Raw genomic sequence first — 16,559 nt, 5'->3', positions numbered from 1 at the left:
AACGCTTCAGTGCATGAAGGGCTGTGTGTGTTTCCTGCAGAGCTCTCATTAGACCCTGAAGAACTGTTCCTCAGCCGGTCTCCTGTACGTGTGCCCTCGCAGACCCTGGCCTCAGACATGGCCTCAGGTACTGTGTGTGTGTGTGTGTGTGTGTGTGTGTGTGTCAAGGTTATTATAGGTTTGCATTTTTCATTAGTTTTTATTTTTATTTCGTTTTGACTTTTTGTTTTAAAATTCAGTTTAGTTTTAATTAGTTTTTAAAGTGGGTTTGCTCGTTTAGTTTAGTTTTTGTTTTTTGAAAATGCTTAGTTTTAGTTTAGTTTTTATTAGTTTTAGTCTTTTTTTGTAATTTGGGTTATTTGTCAGGGGCAAGATTCAAAAAGGTCAGAATGTAATAATAACTCAACAAAAACATCATACAATTTTAGAAATATGTATTCAACAATAACACCAGTACATAAAATGTACATATGGGCACAAATATGAAAACAGTCTACACAAGACTCCGCAGTAAGTGCAAAATGTGTAAGTGACGTGTGCCAGGAAAAAACCTAAATAGCCAACAGACTAAAGAAGACGTACATGAACAGCATGTCTTCAAGCCACACAAGACATTGCTGTCAGAGTCAGGGAGCTCGATCTGAGAAAAGAACATGAAAAATGAAAATAAACTCTAGAGGGTCAACACATTTAGAGGAACCATCTCAAAATGAGCTAGGCTACTCAGTGAGCATTAGATGTGCTGCAGCTCTATGGCAAATATACTTGACAGCATGCTTGCTTTTCTATGTTAAGTTTACATCAACTTGTGTCCAACATGGTAAACAAAAGAATGTAAGTAAACCCTTGCATTAATGAATCAGCTGTTTCAAATACAGCTTTTAAATGTTTTTAGTGTGTGTGCCATGGGTGTGTGCATGAGTGTGCACGGGTGAGAAAGAGAGAGGTGGCTATACCCTGACCCTATACAAAATTCACACCCCATTGAAATTCCTTTACCTCTTACATGATCAAATCCCACCGCTGTACAATTTTCACAGGCCTATACTAAATTTACCCTATACAATACTCATCTGGATTGAAGCAGCAAACATTCAGTGTAAGTCCGGGACACGCGTGGCGTGCTCCATGTTAACGGCAGACACGCGCGTCTCAGGAAAACGCGTGCGTGCTAGAAATAGAACCGACAACTAAAATAGAATATGGAAAGAAGTTTATATGTCATTTTGACACGAATACATAATAATAAATGACATTTTGATGTTAGGTGCAGATCTAAATGTAATTAAAAAATATATTATCGATTTCCTAAAGAGTAAAAAAATGAGATAACATTATTTAATATTTGAATCACAGCTTATATAGAGTTTTGACATCGACAACCCAACTGCATTTTACTTGAAACTTGCTACTAGTTAACTTACACACACACACACACACACAGACACACACACACACAGACACTCACAGAGAGACACACACAATATATGAAAAATGTGAAATAGTTTCTGTGAGAGATTGGACATCATAGACACTGACACACCGTCACTAACATGGTATGATATTTATTTACACAACTCCTTTTCAATATAGTGTTTAGTTGATCCTTCTCGTGCACTGTGAACTGAACTGACTGTACACACACACACACACTGTAGTTTAGGGAACAGCCTCATGTTAATGTGATGATTTACATGTGTCTGTGCCGGACAAGCCCTTTGACTATTAGCCAAACGACACGAACATGATCATGACACGTGTGTGTGTGTGTGAAAGGCGCAATCGCTTCTCGGGTCGACATTAACATACAGACAAAATTGTATTCAAATATTTTTTATACCAGTTTTTAATGTGTGATTCTGTAAAGGTGTTCACGAAACACCAAACTTTCGCGAACTTGCTTTCAACGAACACTCGTTTTCATGGGGACGCGGTGTGCACGGACGGGAGGGTGTGTGTGTGTGTGTGTGTGTGCAGGCTGTGTGAGAGAGACCCGTGACAGAGAGACTGAGGGAGAGGAAAGGAAATGCAGATGAACGAATACGCTGCGTGTTTTAAATAGCGTTAAAAAAATAATAATAACGAAACACAATATGAACTAAGTTCGCCACGAATTAAGTCTATGTGTGGGAAACACTGCCAGTCGGAAATTATATGGTCGGAAATGTCAGCTCTGAAAGATATAACGTTATTTGCTCTAGCTATGCTCAATTGCTTTAGACATTGACAAAGACGAAACCTAAGGACATTTAGGGTAGACTGTACAGTTGAGACACTTTTTGCGTTTTGATTTTTAACACAAAAATAGATACTGAAATGAAGTGAATTTCCACATGACATTTCATTAGCTTGTAGACTAAGATATTATCAATCAATAATACCCACAAGTTTATTTTTTCCACAATTTGCTCATAAAAATAATTTGCTTTTTATCTCAACTGTACCCATATGTGGTACAGTTGAGACACCCGTTTTTAATGATGTAAAGGTAACTAACCATTCATTGTAAATATAAAAAATAAAGAAAATAACAATTGGGCAACATTTTTGTTTATTCATCCATTTATATTCATTCATTTTATTTAAATTTGCACTGGTTAAAATGTATAAAGCAGGAACAAGATATGAAACAATATTTCACATTCATATATACAAATATCACATTTTTATTTTTATTTGCGTCCTATGCTGGCTAATTACGACGTTTGACCTGTTATCATAACACTGAACAACTACACAGTGTGTGTTTCCTAATAGAGCTCTATCGGGGGTACAGTAGATACACGTGTGTCTCCGCTGGCCACCTCGCACACTTCTCTAGATTTTGCAATGACCTTGCATGACACAATACCATGAAATATGCCAGTTTTTAGGGCACAGAATAACGTTTGTGGTGATACCACTTTAGCAGTCATATAGAGATAATAAGCTATTCATTGTGGAGAGTGCATGGTGAAGTGAACGTCATACCTTAGAAAAAACACTTTACCCGATATCTTCGGATCGGAGATGCGTCCACTGTGCACATTTCCCACGATCAAAGCGGACACTAATACGCACGTGCACAGCAAAAATCACAACTTGTGCTTGCTGAGAACGCAAGTTATTTAAGGTGTCTCAACTGTACACAGTCTACCCTACTCTATAATTTTATTTTATTTTAGTTAGTTTTGCCAAACACACATTACAGGTTTAGTTAGTTATCATTTTTTTTGTAATGCCGCGTTTTTATTTTTATTTCAGTTAACGACAATGTTTTTTCCCACCTAGTTTTCGTTTTCTCGTTTGTTTTCGTTAACGATTATAACTTTACTGTGTGTGTGTGTGTGTGTGTGTGTGTGTGTGTGTGTGTGTGAGTTGATGAAGCTCTATTTAATTTCCTATTTTCTGTTTCTGCTGCAGGAGCTGAGTGTGTGTGTGTGTGTGTGTGTGAGAGTTGATAAAGCTGTTGTGCTGTGTTTCTGCTGCAGGAGCTGAGCTCAGATCAGCGCAGGAGAGAACGCCTGTGGACACCAGACCTGTCGCTCTTTACCCTGCTGTCAGAAAGGTGATTAATACTCAAAGTGTGTGTGTGTGTGTGTGTGAACTGGCAAATGTGGTTCACAAGGACAAAAAGTCAGGTTACTCACCAGCATTACGAGGAAACCCTCGGTTTTATGAGGACATCTCAGTGTCTTCATAAACCTGAGGCCATATATGTTCTTTTCAAGCATTAATTAATGGCCATATGAAGTTTAAAAAAAGAAAAGAAAAAAAAAGGCCTTACAAACCATGTTGTGTATGTGTATATATTACAAATATGACCTTATATACCATGATGTGTATGTGTAAATTGTCCCCGCAAACCAGCCATTATAGTCACGAAATAAAATACTAAAATAACATCACTACTACTCGACCTTTCTAAAAAAAGAAAAGAAAAAACAAGTTAGTAAAACTTTACAATATGTGTTCACTATATGTAATGTGCTTAACTAATGCATAGTTAATTTATGACCCATGAATAACTCAACCATTTATTAATGATTATTTAATCAGCCGCTAATAAAGATAAAATCTGTTGCTTTTCTGAAGTGCTAAAACACATTTCTCAAAACCTTAAACACAAATCCAGTTCTTCAAACTACATTCACAAAACTCCTGACTCTTCTGGCAGAATCAAACCATTGCCTCAAAACTTTATCACCTGATCTCAAAATCAAACAAAGCGTTCAGATCATACACACATCAGTCATACACACAGATCATACACACATCAGTCATACACACAGATCATACACACATCAGTCATACACACAGATCATACACACATCAGTCATACACACAGATCATACACACATCAGTCTGTAACACAGATCATACACACATCAGTCTGTAACACAGATCATACACACATCAGTCTGTAACACAGATCATACACACATCAGTCTGTAACACAGATCATACACACATCAGTCTGTAACACAGATCATACACACATCAGTCTGTAACACAGATCATACACACATCAGTCTGTAACACAGATCATACACACATCAGTCTGTAACACAGATCATACACACATCAGTCATACACACAGATCATACACACATCAGTCATACACACAGATCATACACACATCAGTCATACACACAGATCATACACACATCAGTCATACACACAGATCATACACACATCAGTCATACACACAGATCATACACACATCAGTCTGTAACACAGATCATACACACATCAGTCATACACACAGATCATACACACATCAGTCATACACACAGATCATACACACATCAGTCATACACACAGATCATACACACATCAGTCATACACACAGATCATACACACATCAGTCATACACACAGATCATACACACATCAGTCATACACACAGATCATACACACATCAGTCTGTAACACCTGATTTTAAAATAATGTTTTTGATGCTACATAATTAAGGGACCAGAGACTTTCTCATTTCAATGAGCCACGTGTATTACACCACAAATCAACATACAGTCAGTAACTTACAATGTACATATAGTTACACAGTTGCATGGGAAAAATCAAACAGTTCAGTTCAGACTTTTGTAGCAGTGTCTTTGATTACTCAAGGTTCAGTCTTAAGTGACATAAAAGCAAGATGAAATAGTACTTAAGTGCCTTGTTGATGAGGCCCCATCTGCCTGCATCCGAGCTTCCCCATAACTGTCAGTAATGTGAACTGTAGTTTATAAAATGAACCATAGATGGCAAAAAGATGTTGTGGACAAAACGAAGACAGTTAATCCCATTTTTTGATCAAGGTCCTATCATGTCATCGCCTATGCTTCAAGACTCGTACAGGGAGCGGAAAAATCGTATTCTACAGCAGAAAAAGAGTGTTTGGCCGTGGTGTGGGCTGTAGAAAAGTGGAGGCAGTACTTGGAGGGAAGGAACTTCGAAGTACTCACAGACCATTCAGCCCTGACTTGGGTATTTAATCATAGGCGATGACATGCTCTAAACCATCAATGTCTTGGGGCAGCACAGCTCCTAATCCTATATCACTAGCATCAGTTTGTACTTTAAAGTCCTTAGTGAAGTTAGGTGGCATTAAAACTGGTGCTTGTTGGAGGGCATTTTTACAGTTTTTTCCAACTGCTTACACACAAAATCTTTTCATGTCACACGATTTTTGAAACCTCTCACTCAAAGTGCAAAACTACATGCCAAATCTTCAAAACCATAAGCTATTTCTCAGCCTTTGACTCAGTTTTCAATTGCATAAAACACTTTTTTCAAAACACTACACACAATTCTCTACCTAAAACACAAAGATCTATCAGGAAGTGACTTGCTTTCCTTTTCCAAACACAACCAATCAAAATGCTACACTTATTCACCAGGTCACACAGACACACTCCTCACATGTGCAAACACTAATTGCTTAACTGATAACCAATCACTGCTTTACTGTAGTATAGGCCTAAATAGGTCAAAGGTCAGATGATCTGTTTTGAACAATGGATTCCTGGGACCCCCTGGGACCCCCCGAGTTTATGTTTGTTGTAAATAAGGGTGTATTTTTTCTTTTGCACAATGCTGTGAACAAATTAGAATTGCAAAGATCATATGCAGTCAAAATGTGAAACATACATATTCAGTGTCTTGTACTCAGTTACCTCACTAAATACAGTAATGAGTAACTTTACTGTATTTTTCAAATGGCTGTGCAAATAGTATATAGTGCTGTCTTGAGCATTTTCAGGTAGTGTCACCAAGATCTGACTTTTTTTGCATTGGAAAACATTTACAGAGTAAACTGTCATAATGAAAACATGACAAAGCCATTTGAAGACCTTGTTCATAAACAATGTGTCAGGACGTTTCATCTTGATGACACTGACACTTTCATTGGCATGAATACTTGCTTTTGAGGAATGCGCTATCCATTTTGAGCAAGTGACGCTAGGTTTTGCAGTTTGTACTAATTGTTTTGAGAACTGCATTAACTGTTGTGCAAATGTAAATAGTGATGTGAGAAATGCACCAAAGCGACTGAGAAAAACTGTATTTACTGTATTCTAAAGAATATACTTTTGGTTTACAGTACATATGTTTATGGTTTTGTTGTATGCTACTGTAAACAGCAATAATGTTAGACCTAATAAATATTTTCTGTTTCTACATTGCATTGGTGTTTACAGTGTACTTGTTACATCAGATTACTTTCACTGTAGAACATTGTATTGAAATGTAGATATAAGCCTATGAAAGACCAAAGAGCTTTAGATTTAGAACAGCAGTGTTTGCATGGTATATACAAAACTGTATTATTATGAAAGAAGTGTTTGCCATTTGATGCAAATGCTTCATTCTGACATGTGTTTATGGCATTTTGAATGCAGTGTTGCATTTTGAAGGAGATGTGAGGCATTTTGCATTTTGTGTGTGCAGTTTTGAGAATTGTGTGTAGAGTTTTGAAAAAAGGAGACTTAGTTTTGAAAACGTGTGTAAGCAATTGGTAAAAACTGTAAGATCATTAAAAGCATTCTGGCACTCAATGGTCCAATCCCAAGCAGTGTCTTTAGCCTTTAGTGCATGTAAAGGTGCTGCTCGCTCAGAAAAGTGAGATATGAAACGATGGTACCAACTTGCAAGACCCACAAACCTTTGTACCTCCTTGACATTCTTGGGTACCGGAAAATCACGGACTGCTTTGACTTTAGCAGCTTCAGTACGGACCCCTTCTTCAGAAACGACATGTCCTAGATATGTGATGGTTTTATGCAGCATGGAACACTTCTTGAGGTTGAGTGTTAATCCTGAAGCTTCCAGTTTGGCAAAGAGTTGTTTGAGATGTTGGAAGTGGTCTTGAATGTTTTTGGAATATATCACAATGTCATCAAGATAAACAAAACAGAACTTCCCTAAATACTCTCTCAGAACGTTGTTCATTATTCTTTGAAAGGTTGCAGCAGCGTTTTTGAGGCCTAAAGGAAGACGAACAAATTCAAACTGGTTGTTTTTGGTGACAAAAGCAGTTTTTTGTATACTGTCTTCATCCATTCCTACCTGCCAGTAACCAGACTTAAGGTCCAATGTGCTGAATACAGTCGCTCCATACAAGGACTCCAGGATATCTTGAATCTGTGGCATTGGAAATCCATCAAGAGGAGTCTTGGAATTTAATGCTCGGTAGTCAACACAGAAACGGGTACTACCATCCTTCTTTGGCACTAAGACTACTGGTGCTGCCCAAGGGGATACAGAAGGCCTTATAATGCCTTTGTTAAGCATATTTACTACTTCTTCGTCTATGAACTTTTGCTTGGAGACGGAAACAGGGTAAGCTTTCTTACGCACAGGTACCTCATCGAGGGTATGGATCCGGTGACGAATTAAAGTAGTCTGTCCCAAATTATCCGTGCATACTGTTGGCCAATCAAGCATTAGACCTTCTAGTTGACGTCTTTGCCCTTTAGAAGCATCAGCTCGATCTACTAACTCCTTTATGGTGGCAAGCGTAGGGGAAGTCGTTGGCACTAAAGATAATGCAAGGTGCAGACTAACTGTCGGCGAGGGTGAAGAAGTGTTTAAAGTGTAGATTGTATCGCATTCTTCAGGCAGTGTATACGTAGAGTTTTTAAAATCAAGGGGGATTCCTGAGGTCATCAGAAACTCAAGCCCCAATACAACTGAAAAAGTCAAGTCACAGTCTCTCATCACATAGGCTCTTAGAGGATAGTTATGACCATGGATTGTACTTTGCCAAGATATCTTTCCTAAGGCTGACTGTACATAACCATTAATAAGGGAAAACGACTGTCCTCTACTTGATTGCATGACTTCATGTTTTGATGTCAATTGTTGCCAACATGACTTGACTTTTGCACTAATGAATAAGTGCTTCCAGTATCCAGTATTGCTTGATATTGGTGGCCTTTGATAGTTATGGGCAATGTTAAGGTTGTTATCGGCTTTCCGTCGTTCTCTGAAAAGACGGCAATATGTGGATTAGATTGTCGTCCTCTTGGGAATTTATTGGTTTCAGCAGGCTTAGAGGTGTTTTCTTGATGTCTTTGCCTCCAGAAGGCTCTCTCCTCACCCATATCTCTTTCTATGAGCGTTCCTACACGTACCAGCTCATCCACAGTAGTTGCAGTACCTCTCAAAATACTGGCTATCCTTGGATTGCAGTTCCGGAGTGCTGCTTGGAGAATCTCACGTTCCGTCATAGCTGGCTTCAACCTCAAACATAATGCTCTGTACTGGTACGCAAACGTCCTGATGCTTTCATCAACTCTTTGTTTCCTTTCTCTTATTCTTCTCTCCACCTCAACTTCATGATCTTCAGATAAAAAGGATTGAAGGAAAGCAGACTTAAATTGTGACCATGTTCTTACTTTCTTCTTCTCTGCCAGCCACCAGTCTTTAGCTGTATACGTTAATACAGAAGGAAGCATGGATAAAATTTCAACATCATTCAGAGGCTGTATAGCCAGATACTCATCGCATCGCTCCAGATACGTAATGGGATCTTCTCCGTCTAAACTTCCGAACTTTGGAAACTCTAGTTTGATGGGGGTCTGGCAATGTACAGGCCGAAAAGAACTATGGGTTGCTACCGTGTGGTTAAAACCTGGAGTAGAAGTGGCTCCCCCAGAAGACTGAATTAGAGATCTCAGCTGGCCATCTCTCCGTTTCAGGCAATCCATAGTCACTTGTCCCAACTCCTGGACTTTAGTTTCTAAAGCGACTTTTACTTGGCCGCATCCAGCCTCAAATTTGGCAGATAGTGAGTTTTCTAAACGCTGCATATCTGTGTGATGGTCCTTATGCAGGCCTAATATGTGTTGCAACTGACCTTCAATAGCAGTCATCCAATTACTTTGCTCATTCAACTGGCGTTGCATATCTTTAAAATGAACATCAGAGGAACCTTCTAAACCCTCCACTCTACTTTCAACTTTATGCATTCTTGAGGCCATTATCATAGTTAACAGACTTTCATCTTCTTCATTTTCAGGAGGAGGAGGTAACAGAGAATCATCTAAATCACCTTCTTGTTCTACATTTTCTTGTTCATTTTCCAGATATAAATTACTGAGAGAATGAATAAGGTCTCGGACAGGCTCACGATGCCTAGTGAAATTTTCTGAAGAATAGTCTGGGCTTAAAGGAACATCACCCTCTGCCTCTCTTTGAATGAAGGCCATTTTGCAACCAACAAACCACTAAAAGTAACCTTAGCTTTAAAGACCCAAGTTGATAGCAATGCAATGACACCTCAAAATATGGTCACAATAAAAACACATATGTGGCATGACTCATTGAAAGCAGAATTTGTGTCTCTCCTCAAGATTCAATCAAGTTTTGCTTTTTCTTTCTTTGGTCCCTGTTCGGGCGCCATATATTAGGTAACACCTGATTTTAAAATAATGTTTTTGATGTTACATAATTAAGGGACCAGAGACTTTCTCATTTCAATGAGCCACGTGTATTACACCACAAATCAACATACAGTCAGTAACTTACAATGTACATATAGTTACACAGTTGCATGGGAAAAATCAAACAGTTCAGTTCAGACTTTTGTAGCAGTGTCTTTGATTACTCAAGGTTCAGTCTTAAGTGACATAGAAGCAAGATGAAATAGTACTTAAGTGCCTTGTTGATGAGGCCCCATCTGCCTGCATCCGAGCTTCCCCATAACTGTCAGTAATGTGAACTGTAGTTTATAAAATGAACCATAGATGGCAAAAAGATGTTGTGGACAAAACGAAGACAGTTAATCCCATTTTTTGATCAAGGTCCTATCAATAGTCCAGCTGCCAGCTCAGGCCTGCATGTTGAACCCTATTTGAGTCAAAGAACCTCAGGTTCCTCAAATGAGGGAAAAAAGCAAGACAGCATTGGTGAGAAGGCTCCTCCACATAGACAGTATAAAAAGTGGACAGAGCCATCTCATTGGAACTCAATTGAGACAAGTGAAGCCCATTTTTAGCGATTTTTTTAGGACTTCCGTTCCTGACGCACAGACTCAAACAGAGCTTGACGACGTAGATGTGACGTGAGCAACCCGTCTGTCTTCTAGTAGCTGTGCCAAGAGAAATCTGAATCATTCCCTTCAGAAACTCGCAGAGACGGAGAGTGTGAGTAGGAGCTGTCCATGAGCTAGGAGCAACTTTTGCTAGGTATTCTGATTAATTATTTTGTAATTTTGCCTCCACGTCCCCCCGATTGCCCGCGAGCTTCTCCTCCTGTCCATACGGTAATCTCTCTACTGTGAGACAGAGAGTCGCGTGGTTATAACGCAATCGTTAGCCTACTTTTACAAAAACGGCTTCTACGGGGCCATAACGTAAGCTACAAGGTAATGGAGCATTTTATACATTGTCGTGTTTCTTTAGAAATAAATAATGGACAAATGGAGTCTTCAAACGCCTCAGATGTAAAGTTATTCGCTGTCAAAGTGACGCCAAAATGAATGGGAGTCAATGGAATGCTAACAGCAGGTGATGGTCTGCTACAAGATGGTGGCACGCGGCCGGCTTCAACTTCCGGTCGACTTCCCTTTTAACCTTTAGATATCACCATGAAAATTACTGAGTTGATTACTTACATCAAGACAAACAAAAAAATGTATTACAAGTTTTTTTAATGGTTTGTTAACATGGGCAAACGGTGCATGATCTAATTACGTATATGTGCTAATTTGCATAAATACCACAACAGATCTAAACATTGGGTATAGCCAGGAGAACATGTCTTGTTGAATCTTGTTGCCACATAACAGTAAAATACTAAATGTTAAGGTCTGAATGGAACCCATTTAGGCAACCCATGAGCATTAATACATAGAGTCAGGAAGAAGTACTTTAAACCAGCCTTTATTAATGTTTAAGAGATGGGGTTTGGGACTGGGTCTGTGGCACCTGGCTATACCCAATGTTTAGATCTGTTGTGGTATTTATCACAAAAAAGACATTGTTTGTCTTGATGTAAGTAATCAACTCAGTCATTTTCATGGTGATATCTAAAGGTTAAAGTTTTTACCCTATAGCTTGTTTGCATATGACGTCACGTCACTGCGTTGCCATGGCGCGAAATGCAGATGGAGGGCAGGAAGTGATGTGCTACATTTAGGAAGCACTATAACAAACTCAAAATGCCTATGTTTTGCGTCGTTTATGGTTGCTCAAATCGATCAAACCGAGAAACCACGAGGAGTTTTTATCGTGTACCAAACGTTGTTGTTAATAAGGGGGAAAAATGCAAGAAATTGACCGAAAAACGCCGGAAAAAATGGCTTGCAAACCTACGCCTGCGGTCGGGAGGGGCCGAGTCGGGAAATGCCCGTGTGTGCAGGGATCACGTGGGCGTCAGTTTGGTTTGAAATGTGCTGGGTACAATGACGCTTTATTTATTTTTTTCTCTTTCGCACAGGTCATGTTTTGAAAGACTATGTCCTGTAGCTTACTAATGTAAATAAATAAAAATGTATACAAAAATGTGATGATGTCCGACTCGTTTTATTAAGAAGAAAGCCTTAAGTTTTCAAAAAGCATTAGACATATGACCCACTCTTCTGCTTCATAAGTAGGCCTGCATGTTGACAATATGACATGACGTGGTTTAATGTTACAATGATTACCAAATTTCTCTCTCATATTGCTCCTCATAACGGTCAAAAAATCGAACCAAATGTCAAATTATTATGGAGGTTATCTGACATTAATCTGACGTTATCTGGCGTTTCTGCTTCACATTTTCAGCAGGGCAGCGGAGTGGCTGTGGGTTGACTCCTCACGGTTCTCATGGGCTTTATAAGTCCTGAAAAAGCTTTATGGTTTAATGTAGCCTACCTAAACAACGATCACCAAATTTCTCTCTCATAACCACTGAAAACTGTAAAAAAAAAAATCTAACCCAAAGTCCAATTATTATGGACGTTAAGTTAAAAGTGGTGGGTACAAAATGACTTGTGACGAAATCTGGTGGGTGCGCGTCCCCACCGAAATCGACGCCTATGAGTATTCACTTCGTCAAAGGTGAGTTAATACAACTTATGGGGCTATGTTTGTGTAACGTACCAGTTTCCGAACTTTGTAAAGTCAAAGTAATTGTTTCTTCTTTTACTTGAAGTTACTTGAAAGTTACTCTTTCAAGATGGCGCACGGAAGGCGAGTGTGTGTTCATGTTCATGTTCAGCTCATGTTCGAGCTGACTGCAGCATTTTCTCCGCTGGGGATTTGATCCTCCAGAGAAACCAAGCAAAAGTGATCGAAGTGCCTGTTCAGTATTACAACAACGAGAAAGCTTACGATTATCGTCAATATGGAAGATATTAAAAAAACTCTGGCCTCAATCCAACTAGAGGTCGGCAAAATCGCAATGCAACAAGCGGCTCATGAAACAGGTGAATCTACTACAAGCTCAGGTGAGCGGCTATGAAGTTAAACTAAAGAAGAAAGACGATCAGATCAAAGAATTGGAAAAGAGACTGGATGATGTAGAGCAATATTACCGTATGGATGATCTGATTATCTCTGGATTGAAAACACGACACCGTGCCTATTCCAATGTCGCTGCGGGAAACAATGCTGATGATACAACAGCTGAGACGGAGACCCTGGAATTCCAAGTTATCCAATTCTTCGGTAGTAAGGATATTCCCATTCACAGTAATCAGATCTCGGCCTGTCATACACTCCCTCGGAATAAAAAAAATAGTCCTACTCCACCGGCAATCATAATCCGCTTTGTCAACAGAAAGGACAAGATCGGCTTGTTTGCAACAGGGGCTCAAGTTAAAAGGCACGGGAGTGTTTGTGAATGAACATCTAACGAGGAAAAATGGAAATATTGCTTATGCAGCGCGGCAACTGAAAAAGGCTAAAAAGATCAAAGCGACCTGGTCTCGGTGAAAGAAATGGACGAATTGAACTTGTACAAATGATGATTAGAGATGAGTCACAATGTGAGCTGTGGATGTGCGGACCAGGGTTGGGGAGTAACGGAATACATGTAACGGCGTTATGTAATCAGGATACAAAAATACAGTAACTGTAATCCGTTACAGTTACGTCAAAAAACGTAGTAATCAGATTATAGTTACATTTTGAAAAAAGGGGGAATACTTTCAGGATTACAATGGTTTAATTTAAAACTAAATAAATCAGTATTTTGGCATAATAACACTAGCTATATTAAAGGAGAACTCCGGTCAATTTTAACATTGAGCTCATTTTTTTGTACATTTGGAGTGCTGTCAATACAGAGAACAACTACAGAAATCGGTGTTGCCTACACCGAGTTATTCTATTTTTAAAATATGCACCCTGTTGACTTCAATGGGGCAAGTACTAAACCTGCTTTTAGCCTCTTAACATCCTTGATGTGTCATTACAAGTGCACAGAAAATGTGACTGATTCCTTCAGAGTGAACACGGGTGAGTCTGACTGCAGTAGATGTGAAAGAAATGTATAAAAATGATGTTATTTAAGCCAGCGCAAATACCTTTGTTTACATCCTGTTTTTCGGTTGAAGTCCAAAGTAGTCGATTGCCGAGTTCACGCGCGTGATCATAGGTATTAAACCTATGCGTGTGAACTCTGCAATCGACTACTTTGGACTTCAACCGAAAAACAGGATGTAAACAAAGGTATTTGCGCTGGCTTAAATAACATCATTTTTATACATTTCTTTCACATCTACTGCAGTCAGACTCACCCGTGTTCACTCTGAAGGAATCAGTCACATTTTCTGTGCACTTGTAATGACACATCAAGGATGTTAAGAGGCTAAAAGCAGGTTTAGTACTTGCCCCATTGAAGTCAACAGGGTGCAAATTTTAAAAAGAGGATAACACGGTGTAGGCAACACCGATTTTTGTCGTTGTTCTCTGTATTGACAGCACTCCAAATGTACAAAAAAATGAGCTCAATGTTAAAATTGACCGGAGTTCTCCTTTAAGCGCTGCTTGATTATACAGTAGTTCCTGGTTCTGTTGCCAGTAATGACTCACGTGTGCCACCCGCTGGTGCATGCGCAAATAACAGCCTTCTACAATCTCCTCAGACGCAGATTGAATCACTGCTGCTAGTAGAAACGATGCTGCCTGTGGGTAAAATCGCTTTTAATTCATGGAAATTCCGCTGCTATTTTGTAGAAATTAGGAGAGTAGCTTTTTTACTACCCAAAATGTCCTTTTTTAATCTTTTCTCGCGTAACGGGATGTTCGCTGTCTAGGTATAGTAGGGGAACTCCCACTGCCAATGCCACAAGTTCAGTCAGGCAAATTAAGAAAGATCACGGCTTTAGTCAACATGTAGGCCTATTTTAAAATAAACTAATATGTAGATTGTGTAAAAATTTGAAATGTTGTGTTTTTATTTTTTTTGTTAAAAATTTGTTAAAAATAAAACAAAATAATCTGTAATACCATACATTAGCCACTAGATGTCTGTATATCCCTTTACATAAATATATATTCAGGCCTGTGTGTATATTTAGCAAATATTGTACACTGGACCAAATTCTTAATAAATTAAAGTTTATTTATTTATTTTTTAATAATATTTCTTCTTGCTTGACTTTATTTATATACGTGACCTTGAAGTAATCCAAAAGTAATCAGTTACATTACTTTCATATTATAGTACTTGGATTACATACTGAATACTTTTTTTATGAAGTAATTTGTAACTGTAACGGAATACATTTTTAAAGTAACCCTCCCAAGCCTGGTGCGGACCTACTACTTAATTTTTTTTTTGTGTGTCATTGATTGTGGACGATGATTACTCAATTCTCTGGGACAGATGGAATATTCAGTTAACTTTGGTTATTAGCCTTTTTGAAGTAGGAGGCCTTCTCAACCAGGGGACATTCAGTTTTTATCACGTGACTCTGTGTCGATTCTCTTGCCAGCTTAATTTCAATGGCTTCTATTGACTTGCCCATCTCTGACGATAACTCTTTTATTTTCAACCCGTTTGAGCAGAACATGGACAGTTGTGGCATCTATGATAGTTTCTTTAATCCTGATGTAAATCAACCTAATTTAAACTTATTAAAACTGTCTTGTAACTATTACTCTGAAGGGCAAGTAAACTCACTGCATCAAACCATAAACTTTTCTAAAAATCTTTTCTCTACTTTCCACTGGAATATTCGTAGTATGTCTAAAAATCGTGACGAATTGAGAACTTTCCTGTCTACCTTAAGTTTTTCCTTCTCAGTCTTGGCCTTTTCTGAGACTTGGCTGACTGATGATGTATTTTCTTTATTCCCCCTACCTAATTATGTATCATTTCATTCTTGTAGAAAAAACAAAAGAGGAGGGGGTGTCTCTCTATATGTTTTGGATTCCTTTGATGCTGGTGCTAGAGATGATCTTAGTGCAGAATTTGACACCACTAATGTCTATATTTATTGAAATTCCATCTTGTCAGCAATTCAATGGTAAGAGCATTCTGATTGGATGCATCTATAGACCACCAGATTCAGACCATAACACATTTATTGATGCACTTCAATCAACACTTGAGTTAATAACCAAAGAAAGCAAATTATGTTTTTTACTCGGTGACTACAATATTAATTTACTCAAATGTGATTTAACACAAACAGTTGATTTCTTAAATGCACTTCATTCTTTTAATTTTTTCCCTCTTATTACTAAACCTTCCAGAATCACCTCCTCATCTGCTACTCTCATTGATAATATTTTGTTTAATTCTTATAACTTTGAGGTCACTTCAGGCCTCCTGATGTGTGATGTCTCTGACCACTTTCCTGTCTTCCAGTTTATCCAATCCCGCCAACTAATATCTAGCTATCCTAAGAATGGGCCAAATAAATATTGTAAATTCTCTAGAAACAGCATTGATCATTTTAAGTCTGCCATTGGCAATATCATATAGGATGAGGTACTTGTGTCACAAGACGTTAACAGTGCATACAGCTTATTCTTAAAGTCTTTAATAAGGCCTTAGATTTATCATTTCCATTGACGAGTACAAAATCCAGAAATAAATACTCTAAGGGGAAGCCGTGGATATCTGATGAACTAAAAA

At 38.5% G+C, this 16,559-nt stretch overlaps 1 protein-coding gene across 1 annotated transcript in view; it reads left to right on the top strand.

Moving 5' to 3' along the window:
• LOC307144403 (uncharacterized protein) overlaps positions 1-16,559 on the top strand; it is a 49,455-nt gene that overhangs the window by 19,766 nt on the left and 13,130 nt on the right. The window contains exons 7-8 of the mRNA XM_079846754.1: positions 41-127; positions 3,471-3,547. Coding sequence (XP_079702880.1) covers positions 41-127; positions 3,471-3,547 — 164 coding nt within the window. The remainder of the gene's footprint in view (positions 1-40; positions 128-3,470; positions 3,548-16,559) is intronic.

Source organism: Squalius cephalus, assembly GCF_949319135.1.
Source record: "Squalius cephalus genome assembly, chromosome: 17".
NCBI classification, from domain to species: domain Eukaryota; kingdom Metazoa; phylum Chordata; class Actinopteri; order Cypriniformes; family Leuciscidae; genus Squalius; species Squalius cephalus.
The sequence above is the reverse complement of the archived record's forward strand: the minus strand, read 5'-3'. Positions and strand labels throughout refer to the sequence as shown.